At 46.3% G+C, this 19,246-nt stretch overlaps 1 protein-coding gene across 6 annotated transcripts in view; it reads left to right on the top strand.

Moving 5' to 3' along the window:
- The first annotated feature begins 338 nt into the window (after window positions 1-338).
- Window positions 339-19,246, top strand: part of LOC121595284 (protein spire) — a 118,324-nt gene continuing 99,416 nt past the window's right edge. For 3 of the 6 annotated variants that reach the window (XM_041919154.1, XM_041919155.1, XM_041919151.1), the window contains exons 1-2: window positions 498-712; window positions 1,127-2,807. In XM_041919154.1, the coding sequence (XP_041775088.1) occupies window positions 2,321-2,807 (487 nt within the window). In that variant the 5' untranslated portion in view covers window positions 498-712; window positions 1,127-2,320. Of the gene's footprint in view, window positions 378-497; window positions 713-1,126; window positions 2,808-19,246 lie in introns of those variants that run through there. The other 3 variants (XM_041919152.1, XM_041919153.1, XM_041919156.1) reach the window with 3 other exon arrangements.

The raw sequence follows: 19,246 nt of genomic DNA, 5'->3' as shown, positions 1-19,246 counted from the left end.
ACGTAAACGAACTTCCCGGGACATAAACCTAGTTTCGTTAAATATGCATCGCGGGTTCGTTAAAACTGGTTTGCTTGAGAGCTGGTCAATGCTGGACAAAATAGTATAATTCGTTCGAGAAAATTTGCATTCATAATCTTATAACATTCAATATTCAACACAACTTTGATGAAAACATACTTTATCACAGCAACAATTTTAATGAATTCTTTTTCCTATAGGAATAAAGCAATCCAACCAGATAAATTTATACCACAAATTCGCCCATAGTGCGTCGCGCTGGCTTCGGGTTTCCACGAACGCCAAACGCCGGGCCCACGATTGGAGCCGCATGCTAAGTTCGCGTTTGATGCTGCTCGAAGAAGGTTGCGTATACGGTGTGTTGGCGCTGTGGCGCTTGTTTTTTTTTCTCCGCTCCCTCAATTCCCATTTTGCAGTGTTTGGTTCGCGGTCATTTTGCGTACCGGTGTGTGCCGTGTAGCTACGATAAAAGTGTTTATCACGAAAAACAAAAGATTGTTAACAACCGTTGATTCAAGCTCAGTTCAAGTGTAGTAGTGATGCATTAGTGCACTTTGCAACTGCAAAAATGCAACTAACAAAAACGAAACCGTACCGCCGCAGCACCTGATGATGATGACAACGTTCACTTTCAGCTGTGCTGCTCGTGTTGCAAGTGCTGTGTGTGCAATCGATATCTTTCTCCACTTGGGTGTGTATGTGTATGCGTTGTGCTTTTACCCGGAATCCTTCGAAACGGTGTAATCATAAAACGACCGCTGCAAAGTATGCGTGACCGTGGGAAAATTCGTGCGCTAGTGCTAGTGGCCGAATAGTGACAGGAAGCGGCCAAACCAAATCGATAGTTGGTGACATTTATAGAGTTTGCGGCTTTTAGGCTGGCGAGGAATGGCATTAGATGCTGCAGTTTGCAGTTGGTTGATTAGAATTGTTTTTGGTGCATTTCTGGAGAAAATGTGAAGAATGTGTGCACCAACGTGTAACTTAAGCTGCTCTGCTGGCCGTTCCATCTTTTCCCATTTGGATGTGTGTGAAATGTGACGCGCTTGTGTATGTGTTTTGATCAATGTTTTTCATTCTTCTTTTCTTTTCTAATTTCGTGCAGCATCATATCAAGCAAAGCAGTGAAATAGAACCCGCAGTGTAACCGTGCAAAGGAATATCGTTTTCCTTGCCTCGCCAACGACTCATCGTCTCTAATCTTTGACGCTGAGTAATCGTTGATTGTCTTCCCACGACTCTCCTCCCTCCCAACGTTCTAACGACAGCCACGTGTGGAGGAGCGAAGTCTAAACGAGGATGATGATGTGTGTCCAGCGAGAGATGCATAATCGATGATTGTGCCCGAAATATCAGCCCTTCCGTCGACCCGTTCGCTGTTTGCTTACCGATAGCCCTCCTAACGGATCATCTCGGATGTGCCCTAGAGTGTGTGTGTGTGTGTGCTGTCTTGGTTGTGTGTGTTTGATGATGATGATGATGATGATTTGCTTGGAGCAAATTGAAAAGAAGTGTGCTATGAAGTGATTGCACGCAGCTGTGTCGCAGCTGTACCCTACGGAGTGAGTGTGAGTGTGGAGTGGCTTGAAACTAATCCTAGTAGGCTAGTGAGCAGGAGCAGTTCCCGGGGCTTAGTTCCATAAAGCTCACTATCAAACGGTGGCCAAGGCAGTGGGATCGGTGCATTTCTTCCCCAATCGGAGAAGTTTGGCAGCTGATAAGTAAACCAGAAAAGTGTTTTCCGGGTTAGTGTGTATACTTGCGTCCTCTCCCTTACCTTGCGTGTCTGTGTATGTGTGTGTGTGTGTGTTTGTGGTATAGTAGCGGTTTTGTTTTGTGATTGTGTGATCCTCCATGTAGTAGTGTGTGACGGGGCCGACTTGATAAAAAGGATGCCAAATCGTGTTGCTGCCCGGTCGCAGTAGATAGAAAGTTGCTCTTAGTAACCACACGTTGAAAATGATCGAGAAATTGCGTTGTGGTACACCCGATGGCAACCTGCGCCGTGGCTATTCTCTTGAACGTGTTGGCCAGGGTCCAGGCCGCAGTGACACCCGTGCGCCCAAGAAGAGTGCAGAATGTGGTGACGTTTCCGTGTTAACCCTTGTGGCGTGAGCGTAAATCGTAACCCAAACATCCTTTCTTGTTGTTATTTGTTGCACTAAAACTTCCAATTTTGCCTCCGGAAACAAGTAGCCACGATCGTAGCTCTCGACTAATGGTGTTCATTGATAGTGCATGTTGAGTCCTTAGACTTACCACTTCGGAAACTGCTCTTCACCACTTCCCCGCCCCTTCGATGAAGATGGCATCCGAAACGGAAAATTCCATTCCCGTGTGCCCCCCACTGCCGGAACCGGCCGGAGAGCGTGCCCTCTACCGGAAGATGATGGGCAAGGGGCACGAAGTGAACGGCAGTGAAGATATCGGACGGACGGAAATGGACGGCCCCGGTCAAGGTGCACCGGAGGGTTTGAAGTATGCGAAGTATAATGTCACCGGCCCAACGGGACCGCTGGCCGGTGAGTGTACCAAGGGTGGGGTGGGTAGCACGGTAGCGGTGTCCACCGGTGGTACCATTTCGGTGACGCTGGAAGAGATTCTGAAAACGTTCAACGCGCCCATCTCGGAGGATCAAGCGTGGGCGCTCATCTACCAGACGTCGCGGATGTATAAGGCCCGATTACAGGAACCGGGCTGCCGGTTGCGGGACCTTCGACTACCACTGCATCCACACCAGCTGAACGTCCAGAAGGACGGCAGCTGCAACGTTACGGCTCGTACAGGTAAGTCCCTCAGGGTTCTCTTAGTAATTAGTTCAATATCGCTAGAAACAGCCATTACCGAATGTGTGATAACAATCGTAGGTCTGGTTTTCCTTGTGAGAGTTACCTTGGCCTTGCGGCCTGTCGTCTCGGCCCTCAAGGTTTGCTCAATATTTGCACGCTTGATTGAAACCTGAAGCCAGGTGCCGACAAGGTACAGCACAAACTGTTGTGGGGGTTTCTTAGGGCTTATGGCAATTGTCTTTGTTCGGCCGGGAAGTGCTCAAGTGTCCCTGTTCTAGTGCCCCTTTCCGTGCTATTTGGAATAGTCATCACGTTCTGCGAGATATGGAAGCGGGTTCGCTTCCTGCTGCAAGTGTTCAGTATCAAGTTGCTTCTTTTAGTTTGTCAACAGCCAGTAAGACATCAATTGAACTTTGGATTATACTTGGACAACTGTTGAACAATGTTCACAAGTTGCTGAGCACTAATCAGGATTCCTGAAAAGGTTGGATCACTCTTGAAATTGTAAAGCCCTCAGAAATGTGCAAACTGACATCATCATCCAAAGAAAGTTCCATTTTTTGCGCCCCTCTATTATCACCCTCTGGATGACGCCATCACTCTCGTAGTGTGATTACTGGCACGAAATGTGAATAATTGTTTTTTCTTCTATCTCTTCTTCCGTTGGCAACGGTTTCTGCTATTTAAGTGCAGCATTTGTAACACAATTTCGTTAGAATCATAATCGATTCCCAGTCGGTGGCTAACATAAAGCATGATGTCATTGCATGGCATTGCAGCTATTTTCAAGGACTTTTTTCCGGCATACATGACCCCTAATCGACCAGCTCTTTGGCACCAGTGACACAGGGAGTGTGGGGAAAAATCCCAACAAATAATTGATATGACGACTTATGTTTTTGTTGCCCCAGTTACCAACGGGGGACACGGGGGAATAGATTGGGAAGCCTCAAGTTTGAGTGGTATTCCCGGAGGATTAAGACCTCCCTTCGTGTGTTTGCCACCAACCAATGGCTGTCCAAAGACATCTGTTCGGGCGTGTTTGGAATCATGGTATCTTAGTGCCGTAGTGCGGACTGGGAGGCATAAATCAGCTCTGCGACCGTTTTTTTTTTTGGGATGCCAAGACTCGCTCCAAGCAAACAATGTACATCGTTCTCGTTCAGGTTATGTGTTGCAATCGATATAACTCTTCATGAACACGTTCGCCCCGGGGACAATTGGTCTGGTGGTTAGGGCGTTCTTCGGGGGAGCCGAGCACTTATTTGGGCACATTTTATAACGCCTCCGCAGCAATTGGAAATTGAACAAACCCCGTGCGGGATGGAGCGATACGAGATTTTCGAGGTGTGGAGCATCTTGTGACGCATCTAAAATAGATTGAAAGAATTGTGTGTGTGTGTGCTTGAATGGGGATGGCTCTTTTTTTGTTTTGGTGCTGGAGAAGCATTAAATTGGAGGAAGAAGTCGTTCTATTTTAGAGGTACTTTTAGTTTAGTTCACCGTATTACGCTTTGCTTGCACACAGGAGCCGTCGCGTTTGCTCGTTTAATGCGATAAGTGTTTGCTTCCGTTTGGGTTTCTTCGGTTTTTCGAAGAGAAGAACCCTTTTTTTCTTGATTTCTTGAAATAATTCGAATCGTGTGTTTGAGTTGATTGAGTTAGTTTTTTTTCGTTCCGTTTGGGGCGGTTTGGTTCATGACTTGATTTTTTTATGAGCGAAAAGAAATAGAAATAGAAAAAAAGGTTCTAAAATCAAGCTCTTTCGAAGCCTTCCGGTAGACAAGATAAAGTCATCGATTTTCTGTTGCGCATGATTTGGTAAATTGGGGGGGTGCAGCTGGTGAGCTTTTCTTGCGCTGCTGCTTCATTCAATTATACAATTTAACCAAGAACCAGAACGTGTGTGCGCGCCGTGTGTGTGGAGTTAATTCGAACTCAATTGCCTGTCCATTCTTAGCCGGTGAAAGTGGTTAACCGTTCGGCGGTAGGTTCATCCGCTCGGCAAGCAAACCGTTTGCTTTGGTGGTGATGATTAAGGTTGAATGGTTGGTAGCAGAAAAAGAAATGATTGCAACCGACGGTCAGGTGTGTGGAATTGAACCAATTTAAGACGCCATCGAAATCGTTTGGAATAGTTTTTGCTAGTTTATGGCAGAAGGTTTAAGCTCACTTCACCCGTTAGAATGAACCGCTAGAACCAGGGTACGCATGGAACGAGCGCTATAAAACCCCTGCATTGCTCTAAAAAAACAACAAGCGGGCAGCTCATTTCCGGTGTTGAAAAGAAACCTCGTCCGCAATGTTTATAATGTGGACGCCACCCCGTGCCAGCTGTTGTTATGAGTTGCATACAGGAGCCTCCGCAACAAAACGGGTAACGGGTGACCAGTTGCTACACGAGCTAAAAGTAGCGAGCCACTGACCGTTTGTTTAGCCACAGCTGCTGCGCCAAACCATTGCGCAGTGTTTAATATCCCGTGGCACAGGTAAATGAGCCCTTTCGCTTCCTGAAAGGGCTGGCTGGTACAAGGAAATCTAATCTAATTTGGATAAAAATTGTACGTTTATTGATCGAATGTACGAATTTCTACCTGCAGTGGTTAGTTAGAGGCAACGTGCTTCATCGCAAAAGGCCAAGCCAACAGAAATCAAGGTAATGATGGAAGTGATTCGTGATGCACTTGCCTTCAAGAGTACGCTCTTGTGGTGTGGTGTTCGCTCGTTCGGTCGGTCGAAGAAGATGGCTCATCGTGCGATGCGAACGGAAAGGAAAACATCAATCAAGGGCTAGTTTGTGCGGGGTGGGCCTAACTTATCCATCTCCGGTGATGAGTACCAGATCATGCGCCTTCCCCTCCAGCTGAAGAAGCCACGGAGTACTTTCGATTGCTCGACCATCCCTTGAAGGAAGCGGCCGGTAGAAGAAGCCATATTTTGATGGGTCATGATCAGTCTACTGCAGAAGTGGTCGGAAGATCGCTGGTCTCATGGTCACGGTTTTTAATAATGAGCGATCGATCTAAAGCACCCCCTCCAAGTCCTCCCCCGTTTTGTCCATCCGTTCGGCCTTTCACAATCCAAACGGCCGACGGTTGGTGCCTTGGATCATATCTTTCCAAGCCAAGAATTGATGGATCCAGTGCGGTTTGCGCTCTGTGTGTGTTTGTGTAAGTGTCTCCACTTTGTCGCAAGTTTCTCCGTGTATGAACTTTCGGTTTGGCCCTAATTGGAAGGAAGTGACTTCCCAATTTCCAGTCCAACCTCGGTGTCTTTCTTTTACTTTCGTCCATTAGGGTCGATTCGATTGGAAATGTGTGAGTTTGAGTGTGTATGTGTGTGCATGTGAGAAGGTAAAGAAGGATAGGATAAGTTTTACGTCATTCGGCTGAACCTCCGAACCAGTGCGCCAGGGTCAATCATTCTTGGATTTCGATTTTCCACGCCGGTCGTTTCCGTTGCTCCGATGACGTGGGTTTGGGCTTTGAGAAGGAGAAAGTCAATATTTGGTTATGATCTTTGTTTGGAGGGGAGGGGGCAGAGGTTTAGGTCAGTTCAGACTCTCCGAAGAATTAGATTATTAGCGCAGTTTGCTTTGTGTTCACTTCATGAACTCTGATGGCACACGATTTGGCTTCTTTCATATTAGGAGCTTGTCAAATCAAACTATTTAAGACGAAGAGAGTGGTTTCTCATGCTTAGGCATAAAACATTGTTAAGAAGTGAGGATACAGATTTACTTTTCCCTTTTTCGAAAGAGCATTCTGTTGCCGGTATGGTTCTTGTTTGTCTTGCCAGGGGAACGTTCCAAGGGTTTTCTTGTGTGCGGTTTGCTTTATTGGCCGTAACCGGGATGTGGTTTTTGGTGTGAAATTATTCAATATGCTCTGGGTCCACCTGAAACCTGGGAAGCAAAACTATAAAAATCGAAGGTCAACGTACCGACCGCAAATACTCTGGAGAACGCTAGAACAACAGTATCGCTTGGGAAGAACCTAACCTCAACGAGATCGTCGTCGAAACTTGCACCTGCTACTTGCTCATCAAACACCAAAGGGAAGCTTTCTCTTCAAGAGGAAAGATTCCAAACATCTCCCACAATATCACCCTTTTGACACTTGTGGGGTGTGATAGAATATTTCTTCCCGACGTGGTAGCACTCATAAGACTCATGCTGGAATTTAGACATTGTTTTACCACGGAAACGCTTTTCCTGGAACTCATAAGCCACGACGACCCTGTGAGGCAGCATCTTACGCACCTTTTCGGGAACTGGGAGCAGACGACCGTCTCCACCCCGGCATGCGATGCGATGTGTTTGTTTTATTGTGTGGCAGCAAGTGGCCCCGTCCGCACTGTGAGGTACTTGTGCGAGGAACATTAATTTTATGCCACAGCGTAATGCCTCCTTGGTTCCTTTCATTTTGGGAAGTTCTGCGATTTGAATATATGGAAATGGTGGTGGAAAGTGGATGAAAATAAAACTCAAGAATCTCTCAGCTTCCATCAGTGTCTGTGTGCAGTTCAGCGGGCAGCTCGGCAGGTGTGATGCTGGATGGCGAGTGGGGGTCTGCTTCTGCTTTAAAAACTATCAAGCAAAAGGTGCGTGAAAGCGCATTAAAATCATGATGATCTTAACTTAACGCGTTGAATGACGAGATGGACGTGACATGGGGAGGGGGGGGGGGGGTGGAATAAAGTAAACGTAAATGCGTATTGTACCACACCTCGCTCTCGTCAGCGATTACTGCTCCTCGATGCTTGCGTCCTTAATTGTTAATTGTTAAGGGCATGGTTGGTTGTGTGTGTGTGTGTGTTTTTTTTAACCCCCCCCTTTCTTTATGGTAATGGGTTGGTTTGATTTGCTCTTTCGCCTTTCATCGTGATGCTCTCAGGTGTGCATGATGTGTTGAGGAAGCTTTTATTTTCCATTCCACCGCGAACCGGAGGCTCCAGGTCCGTGCCTTTGTGCTGTCGCTTCAACACCAGAGACGTTAAGTGTCGTTGTAATCACCGCCCAAAACAAGAATGATTTATTAGACAAAGGTGGTGGTAGGCCTGAGTGTGTACTGGAGAAATTTTACCATAAGAAGCAGCAGCATTGCGTTACCCATCTGCTATTTGGAGCAAAGATCATGGAGATCATACAGTCAGCAGGGATGTATTTCAGCTCGTTCAGCTCGTAGCATGCAAAAGCCTGCATGGAAAAATCTCATTAAAAATGCGACCATATTTTCTGTAAAAGATACACACATGGTCATTCTGTTTTATATCATTTTAACACACTCGAGCATCATTTGTGCAACCATGCATACATGTTTGATGCCGGGTGGGGGAGGAGCGATTAAGTGTGTTATGAAATGTGCCGATTTGAAGCCTGAAATCAAAACCATCCAACGAAATGAAGAAGAAATTTCTGGGCGATTGCGTTTTGATCGCTTTGAGAGGAGGTGGGCGGCAATGGGATGCTTGCACATATTTTGGTCATCTTGCTTTGCGAGCAGCGAGCGGAGGTTTGTGGCACTATAATTTTAGCTATTTTCACGTCTGCTTTTGATTATTCATCGACCGTAAATTTAACGATCGCACGTGACGGCTAATGGCCGGTGCTGGGGTGAGTGCGTCAATGTGCAGTCGGTTTGCAATACAACAAGCACCCTGATGCAGCGAGCCTCCTGAAATAACCGCTGAAAAGGATTTAAATTTTGAGAAAAAAACGGCACTTTGGCACAGATCGATCGCTTTAGCACCAATAATGTGTTTGCTTGAAAGGCAAATAATTGTCAAAATGTTGTGGGTTTGAATTCGAAACGAATTTCCAATTGTTTTGAAATTGTCTTCGACTGTTGGGTAAAGTGCATCCGACGCATCCATATGCCGATTGCACACGGTGCCGAATGGATGGATCAGTATTTCACACGTCGTAGCCACGCATAAAACCCCGTGATCCACGTGATATCCCCCGGATGCGTGGCGTGTAGGCGCACAGCGGAAACTGCGAAATATGAGTCAGCTGGGCGCAGATGGGACGTTCGCGTTTGCGGTATGCTTTTGTGGCGTCGGAAAGATTTATTCCTCATTTCAGAGCATCGCGTGCGTGTGTGTATATGAGTCTGTTTCGCGCCTTGATGTGTGGCGCGCAACATACCTTTTTATTGTTACTTCTTGCCAACGCGCGAGGGAAGAGCGCACGGTTCGATTGCGTCGAAGTTGCTGCAGTTGGTGCGTGTGTGTGTGTGTGCTGTGCTGTGCACGTATCGATACGTGCGCGGAGGTTTTGTTTTCGCCGTTTCTTTCCTCTCTTGCGCCTTGGGGGAGAAAAATGTGCGATTATGAAATAGTTACGCATTCCGCAGCGCCGCACCACTCGCCTTTACTTGCTGGCTGCTGCGTGGTGATGATGACGAGATGATGAGCTCTTGAAGTTTCCTGGCCACGGCGATGGTGGTGTATTTCCTCATATTCCAACGCCAGAGGGGGTGGTTTGGTGGACGGATTAATGCCGGCATTTGTTGTCACATTTGTTGCCTATACGCGCAGGTCGAAAACACAATACTTCCCCCTTTCGCTGTCCTTCAGCGGCGTGTGTGTGTTTGGCAGCATGAATTAAATTTCACCATTTTCGATGTGTGGTGATTCGGGCGAGGGAAAATTGATTTTTCTTCAACTGCCTTTTGCGTTTTAGGCTTTTGTGTTGGTGACTGTGTTGACGTCACTCCGTGTGTGCAATGCATGTCATAGCCGTTATCTTTTGGTTTGATTTTTGAGTTTGAGTTGGGTAAAATGTGATTTAGACAATCAGACAAACCCTTGACACACTTTTGAAAGTCCGCCTTGATGGGCACATTTTTTGCCGGTTCCTTTGTCTTCGATCGCAAACGGTGTTGAGTGCGGTGGTGAATGTTTTATGCACTCCCTGCTGGCTTGACAGGGGTGGGTGAAATATTTGAACTAATTTTTAAAATCATCTTCCTGCTCTCATGGGTGGTCCCTGTTCTACAGCACACTTCCCAACAGCCTTGAACCGTTTGGAAGGAAAACCAACGAAAACTGTGGCTAAAAATATAGTCTTCCCTTCCCACACCAGAACCTGTGGCGTTGATGGACGTAGTCCTAACATTCTTCTTCGTTATGCGTTGCACTTTGTGCGTGCGTGATGAGCTGCAGTTGTGCACTCTATGATGCAATTTTGAGTGACCCGTTTACGAAGACGAGCGGCTCGGAGAAGTAAAGTTCAATCGGGTTTGGGTTACGGGTTGAAATGCTTTCGAAATTCCCTCGGCACCGAACGGGGTAAAGCATCTTTCGACAGGTCGCGTAAAAGATCGCTTCGCTGGGAGTGCTAGACCATAAAAAAACCACGGAGAACTTGTTGGGGGAAGAAGAATGTGAGATTTTTTTTGGTTATGTTTCAGTGCCGCATCGATTCTTAGCTGTGTCATGGTTTTATTACTATTGTTTTGAAGTATGTTGCGGGCTAAACGGGAGCAGTTTTCAACCGTGTTCTTGAAAGCTGAGCCGCCTTTTTCACACTTGCCATAATTGGTGCGGTTTAGAATTTTGAACACCACACCACCCGCCGTGTTGCAGTGTGTTTTTTTATTCTCTCTATCTAACAAACCATCTTCTCGCTCTGCCCATAAAGGGATGCATCCTAGTGGAGTGTTTTTGTAGTTTTTTTTCTGCTTTCGTCTAAACTCGTTTTAATAAATTTGTTTGTTATGCATTTCGAACCAATCTTAACTGGTGGTAGTTATCGCCGGATTACGATGGCTCCGCAGTCCATAAAGGTTGATGGCGATTATTGACTAGCAGTCGTGAACCTGGTCCACCCGCGAGCGATGTTTATAACTGTTCCCGTGTTGATTGGATTTTACCATAAACGAGAAGCTGATGGAAGGAAAAGCTGACCGTGCTTGACTCATCCAGATTCCGATGGCCGTTATCTATATTTATAAAAAAATATATATATCGGTCAACCCCGGGAGCAGCCGCGGTGTGTGTCGTGTCAGCTGTTGTTCGGATGGTCTGGCAGAATGAGGTGGCTGATCTCATCTCGGGCCGGGTGAGGCTCCGCTTTCGCTAATCCCTTGGCGGAACCAAAAATGCAAAGATACGGGAGGGAGATAGAGAGCAGCACATGAAATGCTTTGATTTTGACCGCGATTCTTCGCCATCATGCTCAATAGTTACGTGTCGTGTGTGTCGTCACCTCGTGGTGTGCGCGGTGTGACATGATAGGGAGCGATTAACATACTACCGTTAGTTGATAATATTTATCTCGCTATATAATAACTCGCAATTTGGTTAATCCAGTCCGAATAGCGATTGTGTTTTTTTTGTATGTAAGTGTAGTGATTTTTTACGCCAAAAGTTCTTCATTCAGCTTCTTCCGAACACAAACTGATCTAGCTGTATCGACTGTTCGGTCAAATTTTGGACTCTTCCCGATGATCGCAACAATTCTTGGATTTGTGGCTCCATTGACCGGTGCTCGGTGCTGGGAAAATGGCCATAAAAATGTCACCGGACACCCCGCGGTACGGTTTTATGCCTGGTTGAATCATTTATTTTTCGCCACGATCGTTTTTAATCGTTCTGATGAGCTTAGCAGGTCCCACATTGTTATGGCGAGCTTCGAGCTGTGCGGAGGATCCAGTTTGTAAAGTGTTGTGTTAGAAACGAATCGTTCGGGAGAATGGTGGCGGATTCATTTTTCTATTTTTTTTATCGTTATCGTTTTATATGCCTGTGGTGTGTGTGTGTGTATATTGATCGCCAATATGTTCTTTGAATAGAAAAAAATGCCACTCACACACAATCCCCGGACCATATTTGCTGGAAACGATGCTAGTGGAGATCAAATTCCTCGGCGCCTTTCCTTCACAGACGTCGACACGGTCGCTGGCCAAAGCGCCCGCCAATTATTAGCTGTTGCCTTTTCTCTCCGTTGTCCTTTACGGGTTCCGACTCAACCTCTTCTCAACCCTCTCCCCCCACGCCTTGACGATGTTATCGCACACGAGCTTTCCAGCTGTCCCTTGGACGATTATGAATGAAATCGACCAAAAGGTGTTTCGTGTTGTGCGTGTTATTTCTTCTTTTTTTTTCGTGGAATACACGAGACACACAAGACAGGAAAACGCAAGCTCGCGTCGCGAAAAAGATAAGACGTTGTGAATCAAGGTGTCCGGAATGTGTGTGAGTGTGTGTGCGTATAAAAGCAGTTATTGCAAACGGTAAGAGTGGGTATTAGATGTTTGATTTGATTTTTTTCTCTGTTGTTTTGTGGTTGGTTGTTTTGTTCGTCGTTTCTTTTGGCTGACATGTGACGGGGCACATTCCGGCTAGACACGTCCCCGTATGAGTTGGGTTGGTTAGGTTGCTGCTGGTGCTCCACAAAGCGACGTTTGATTCACCCGATCGGGGTGGGTTGAGTTCTATCAAACGTGGATGTGTCTTAGGCCCATTCGTCAGGATAGAAATTAGATGACTTCTTTAGTTTTGGGAAGGAACAGTCTTGCATGCCACGATTCGATAGGATTAGCTGCTCTCTTTCTCTATCGCTCCCAAAGACAAAACACCTAATGGGCTAATAAATATGCGTGCAGGTGTGGAAGGGAGGCGCAGTGCTGGAGTGTGGCTTTTTTTCCTCTCCTTAACCCATTGCTAATAGCGGCAATGCTCTTGATGTTCGCCTTTCCGCAAGTGACGATCCCGTAAGCGTTTGACCCAGTTCCCGAAAAAGTAAGTGAATTAATGGAATACAAGCGATGACGTCCGGCGGACAGGCGGCGGAATCTATCACAGCTGCCAGACATCAAACGGTGGACCTGAGAAGGGTAAGGACGGCAAGCGGTGTTTGTAACACGCGAACGCTGGCTGCTCCGTATCGCGAGAAACAAAACGGCCGCCGAAAGGAGCCCAGAATCGAGTGCGGGCAGGCCAGAACAGTTGCTCCAATTTTCCCTGATCGCCTGCATTTGATCCTCCGAATGGTGTGTGTGTGTGTGTGTGTGTGTGGGGAGCAACGATGAAAGAAGTTAAATTCGTCTTTTCCGCAAACTAAATTTCCTGCCCAAGGGATGGGCAGCAATTGTGGAGTAGCGCGCCTGGACGAGGTACTTCTACCAGACAGAGGAAGCGGCATGAGGAGGCCCGTGTAAATGGTTTTGTTTTTGGTCACTTTTAGGTGTGAGCTGGAATAGAATGGATCGGCAAAGAGGAGGAACCAAATTGCTGTAAAGCTGTTGTTTAGGAAGTTCAGACTGTTCGGCGAAAGGGGAACATTAGGGAAATGGAGATTGGGACATGAAAACAAATCGCCCTCCCTAAATCGATCTAATTCGTCGTACGGTTGACGATTTGTAAGCTAGCGCGGTCGGCAGCTGTTGCCAAAGGAACCGCAAAAAGCAGTACACCGAACGGTTGATATTTCGGGAAATTGATCTACTTTTCTCTTAAACGGTTTGCCTAAAGCGTGCTGGTGTTGTAGAAGCTGGCGTGGATCGCCCGAGGAATGGTGTTGAAAATTTGATCAATCAAACAAAACACAACCGAAAGACGCGCGCATACGATTACTTCTTTTTTCATGATCATGAGAGAGCGATAAAGTTGTAAAACTGGAATTAGGAGTTTGAATTTAAGGTTACTGTTGTAAAAACCGCAAACCGCTAGATGCTGGAGATCGAATTGTAGATGATGGTTGGAATCGGGAACAGTGCACTCGACGTGCGGTGTGTCAAACCGTGCGCTTGTGCATGGGACTAATGGTTTGGGCGGGCTAAGGGTCGTTTAAATGTCTACGGTATTAACTCGCATACCAAATTAAGGTCCCGTTTGACTATAATATCTTTGTGGAATCGTTTAAAACTTAATTTTAGTTCAAATAAGAGTTCAAACCACCACAAGAATGGTTCTTGCTTCCCATGCCGTAATTTAGAAGTAGAAGCAGCTGGTACTCCTCCAATTTTAACTGTAACTCTTTTAAACCCAAGCAAGAGGTCACAGCACAGATTTTGCGCACATTCCCATGGCACACTGCGTTTGTCATGGTTCGAGTCTTTCGCGTCTTTGTCCTCTGTCAGCGCAACGAAGCGGACTAGAGTAGCAACGAAGCTGGCGGAACACAACCCTCACCTGTCGCAGCAAGAAGGGACAGACGACCTCGAGCAATAGCACACACGACGGGGCAGTCAGACTAACTGGAGCCTCCTCCTAGGTCGAACGATTTTACTCAGACACACACACACACCTACAGAGATTTCCTTCGATAGATCCGGTGCCTGAGAGAAGGCACGGGCACAGCCACGCGTTATGCAATTTTCCACCTTCTTGCACCGGTAAACGATCACTTTAGTTGCGCATCGTCGTGTCTGCGCGCACTTTTTGTGGCGTAGGTCGTTCAGCCTGGATGCGAGGGGAGGGGGATGAATGCAAAACCCAGCCAACGGTAACGTGGAAAACAAACAAATTGTTTCACTTAAGTAAATCCTCTAGGTTTCGCTCGTGTGTGTGTGTTTCGGTTCTCTTCCATCCCGTTTGTTGCGGAGTGGACTGTTGCTTTGGTTGCAGTTATTTGTTGTAGCTTCCGCAGGTTGAACGTTATAACACAGCAATCCACTATCGGGGTTGTAGCGTATCTTTTAGATGTTACACGAAATCTGCGATCGAGAGGCAACAATGCATAGTGTGGGCATATGCACAAGCTCTGTTGTTGGAAGAAGTGGGAGCTGTAGCGGCGAATGCATCTGCCCGAGCTAGATTTAAAGCTGCTGCCGTGGAAGATTGCAGCGAGGATAAGAATAAAAGGACAGGTGTACTACCATGGGCCAGTGATGCAAAATACAATTGCACAATAGCTTTTTGCATAAGAATCATATCACACCGGTTGTAGAGAAGATCATCCCTGCAGCTAAATGCAGATTGTAGAGGCAAATCTAAAATTCGCATTCATTGCTTCTGTTAACTAATACGTCATTGTTGTGAAATGCGAGAGTATTTTTAGACGGAGTTTGTGTGTTTAATTTCTGGAGAATTCCATCAGTGCGTAATTAATAGAAGCTAATTCTGATTAATATGGGTTGGGGGTTTAATTGTTATGGGGTCACTCGTCTATTCTTTGTTCACAGATATTTATTTACATTTTACGACCATCAATGATTGAGGCGATGGTGATTGTGGCCTTGTTGTGAAGCACTTTGTGATGTTCCAATGCCTCTTGAATATTTATCTTAAAAATTGAATAACTTAAAAGAATTATTCTAAAAACGAATGATGGCAGCATATCAAACCAAAATGATTCATAAAACAAACCGGAGTTTTGTTGCAAATCCCTCTAGGGATGTACACATCAGTTGATTACTCACACTTTTAAGAGTGGCAGCTGGAACCGTCTTCGTTCTGTGCCCTGCAGTGAAATGGAAATGAGCGACGATCGCGCGCACCATACAAATTAAAATCGCATCGCAGCACATGTTCCCCGGTCGATCCATGGTCAAGGTCAGTGGCCTGAATAATATTGGCAGTGCTGCAAATGACTGTCGCACCTCCCAGAACAATCCCTCTCGTTTCCGCTGCTCCCGAACGTTTCAATAGCAGAGTTATGGAAGTTGGCACCGGTGGAAAGCAAAATTGTGAAGAATAATGTATGCTTAGATAGTTTCTCGCTTCACGCTCCACGCATGGTAACACCGATCTGTCCGATGTCGGTGGTTTTGTTTTGCTCCAGTGCAGGGCAAAAGGGCAAGCAGAGTTGTAGAACAATGGGCAATGTGCTAATTAGAGCTTTCACACTCATTCGACTGGACTGCTGGGGGTGGCGATCGTTGCCATGGGAATTGAGCTCAGCGGGCGCAGACTGTGTGTGTGTTGGGGTTTTAGTTTGAGTTTTAACTCACTCACTCCTCGAATTGTTCTCTTCCGGCGGATGGATGTGCTTTGGAATAGGGGGAGTGGTAGAAGTATGGTTAATTGTTGGCAGAGACAGAACAGAGCTTCAGACAGAGTGCTTTTTTCCTGCCTGTCAAAGGGCGAACAACATAATCCCTAAAGCCCTAAGAAAAGGGCGTACGCGTTTAATTTGAGGTCGCTGTCATGAAGAGTCGTTTTGGAGCTAATTAGGCACCCCCTAAGTGTGATTGCGATGGCGTCCGCTAATCAGCTTAACGTGTGCGGGGTAGAAGTTGTGACGGTTATGCTTATCGGACGCTTGAGATCGGTCGGCAAGAGTATGTGAATGTCTTTTTATTCTAGGGGACAACTTGTGGAACCAAAAGTCACAGCATTTCTTGGAACCTAATGTGTCCCGTCGGTCGTAAGCATTTCCACGCTAGTTTTATGACGCTTCTCCGTCCTGGGGCGGGAAACGCTCTAAAATGGCTTGTTGCAGTGGTGTGAAATCTACGAGTTTTTCGCTCTTTCTCCCCATATCACAGATCCGATCTCTCTCTCTCTCTCTTCTCCTACTGCGAAGGCTAAAATGTACCCAAGCGCTTAGATGATCTTGACAGTGAAGAGTTGGATATCTGGGATAAATCTTCCCAGTCATCTAACTCCTAAATGTGTGTCTTCAACCAGGGAATGTGGGCCACCTCCAAAGGGAGTGGTGAGATGGGTTGGTTGTCATGGATGGTCGTTAGTTTGCGCAGTGTCCCTGTAGTGCCAAACCTTCTTCCGACGGGCCGTTTTCCCACACATTAAAGCCACTGCTCGCCACTCACGACCGTTTGCGATCAACCTGTAATTTGACATTGTTTTATAGGTATTATTTAATTTGACTTTTTTGTTTGCTTGGTGGTTGTGTGTGATGCATTTTCACTCCCCCTCCCAGCACCTCAGTGTTTGATTTTGCGCAAACATCCGCAAGTGGTAAAATGTAGATCGGATCTCCCATTGGTAGGGTAGTTAGTTTTACGACGTTGAGTGATTGCTCTCATTTCGTCGCTTCCGGAGCGCGGGACGACGGATCTGGGCAGTTTGCCGTTTGAATCGGACTAATGTGTAACCGTGCGTGTGTTGTTGGGTGCGCATTGTTGTTTCGTGGGGGTAGAGTGCAAAATTGCTAAGAGGTCTCTTCCGACATATTTACGTCATGTAAGACGCATCACAGGTGAGAAGACCTCCAGCACGCTCTACTGGGCGCTTGCCATCCTGGCGTGAGAAATTGTAGGCCTTAGGGTACAAAAAGTACGACACCAATATCGTTGAACCATTGGAGCCGCTTGGTGGGGGCAGGAGGAGTGTTGTAACTTCAACGAACTTTTGGGCTTCCAATGTGGCACCACTGCCTGGGCAAATAAATATTACCAAGAAACGATCTGTTGCTCCACACGTGACGATGATGGATTCGAGCTCCATGAAGTGGGCCGGAGGTACAGTTTGTTGCTTTTTATGAGATCAATTAATTTATGAAATGGGTGCTGCTCGTGGTTAGTACCACGGAGACGACAGACAGACGGAAATCCGACAAATTGCTGTGGCCGAGAGCTGACAAAAATGTATGATACATGAGCACTTACCCACGTTGCGGGGCCACTAAAACACACTCTCAAGTGATGAGCGCCGAAAACTCTTTATGGTTATGGTGATTGCTACACGCGGATGTCGCCGCGCGTGGAAAGTGGAGTAATCTGGGGTGGTGAAGTAGTTGTGCAATAAAAGCATACCGAAAACGCCAGATTTGAGCACATTCGTTTGTCACATGAAATGAAGTAAGCGAGTTTAATGACTGTGGTGATACGGGATGTGTCTTAGATAAGTTGCTTTGCGTTTTAGGTTGTAGGGGAACTCCCGAACGCACGAGATCCAGATTTAATTTCCTATTTTCGGTCATCCAATTAAGAATAAGCGCACATGTGTGTGTGTGTGTGTGAGCGCTTGGAGGGTGTAGATATCGCGCGGTAATAAAAGTCATCCCGAGCAGAGTAATGCGTGAGGAGGTTTGTTTCCCGTTTTGATCAATTCGAGAATCGTTTCCCATAAGCCACAGGCACAGCTCGCACTCACCTCCTCGCTTCCGCACACTCGGATGACACATATTGGGAGTTAGGAGTTCCCAAACCAGAAGTTTTCCCTCCCTCGAGGTACTTTCTATCGCGGGGTACAGGCTTAACGATCGCTCCAGTGTCGGAGCGTTTGTCGGATGGTTGTTTTTTTTTCATTGCTTCTCATCGATGCTCACCCTCAAGCCCCGCCTGAGTCGTGTGATTGCTTTTCGGTGTGATTTGTGGTACGTTAATTAACAGCAAGCGATGAACCCGCATGTTGGACGGTAAAAGGGAACTAGTCTTTTTTGAGGCGGTTGTTGTTGTTGGTTGCCCGGTCACCTCCCCCTTTGGATACGCTGACAGATAAAGATTAAAAGACGCATGCATCATCTATCTGTTGGCGGCGCTCACATGTGGATTTGACGTTGATGAGGTTTTTTTTCCTCCTTCCCCGTTTGCCGCCCGTTGCTTTCTTTCGGGAAAGCCTGTGAAAAAGCCTGCCTGTGCGTGCGCTTGAGGCGATGTTAATCGGACGCACATGAATTGAGTGGGTGGATGCTGCTGCTGCTGGGGTTCCGTGATGTGGTACATGATTCCAAATCATCGTTATGTTCCGGCGAGAGCCATGTTGTCACATGTTGTTTTTTTTGGGGGGTGCGCGTGAAGCAAGTGAAAGCCTTTCACACACCGCCCGACCGTGATGATATGAGAATGGGACGTTCATTCCCATGGAGCTTCACGTGGTGTGAAGCAGGTGGGAGCTTTGGGGGGTTTTGTCTAAACAGTTTCGTTCCACTAGAAGCGCTTTTTGCGAGGCGGTGCTAGTGTGTGATGTGATCTACATTTTGAGAGTATTTTTCTACGTGATTAAACTTTCGCCTGGGAAGAGCATCTTGGAAGAGAAGGGTACGCGTTAATTGGATGTTGTCTGAAAGGAGAAGGTGTTGCTTTTTGGGAAGGAAAATCTTGGGACTAACGAAGACTTAAAGTAGATTGTATTGATAGAATTTCCAGTTCGAAAATAGTTTCAATTTCTGTGGAAAATATTGGTAAAATTATTGCCATCCCTTTGAACCTTTTCCTAATACGAAATATTTTTTTTGTTTTACTAGGAATTGAATGTAGCCTTGTGCCATTTCATTTCCTTCGCACGGTTCACCAGTTTTCCAATTTCACCGCAATGGGTTGAACCCTTTGATCGTATATTGATTTTGTACCTTTAGAGATGGATTTGAAGTGAAAATTAATGTTCAAACATTAACCACCCTGTATCACTTGCACTGAAAATAAAAAAAAATCAAAATCATAACTTAAACACATTGCCGTTGATGCAGCACCGACGGCCAAGATCCACACTGTTGCTGTGCAGCTCGTCACTTGTCATGTTGGAGTTGGATTTTTTATGCTTTCGAATTAATTAGAAATGTCATTAGGCAATGGGTTGAGCGG

Source organism: Anopheles merus, chromosome 3R, assembly GCF_017562075.2.
Source record: "Anopheles merus strain MAF chromosome 3R, AmerM5.1, whole genome shotgun sequence".
NCBI classification, from domain to species: domain Eukaryota; kingdom Metazoa; phylum Arthropoda; class Insecta; order Diptera; family Culicidae; genus Anopheles; species Anopheles merus.
The sequence above is the reverse complement of the archived record's forward strand: the minus strand, read 5'-3'. Positions and strand labels throughout refer to the sequence as shown.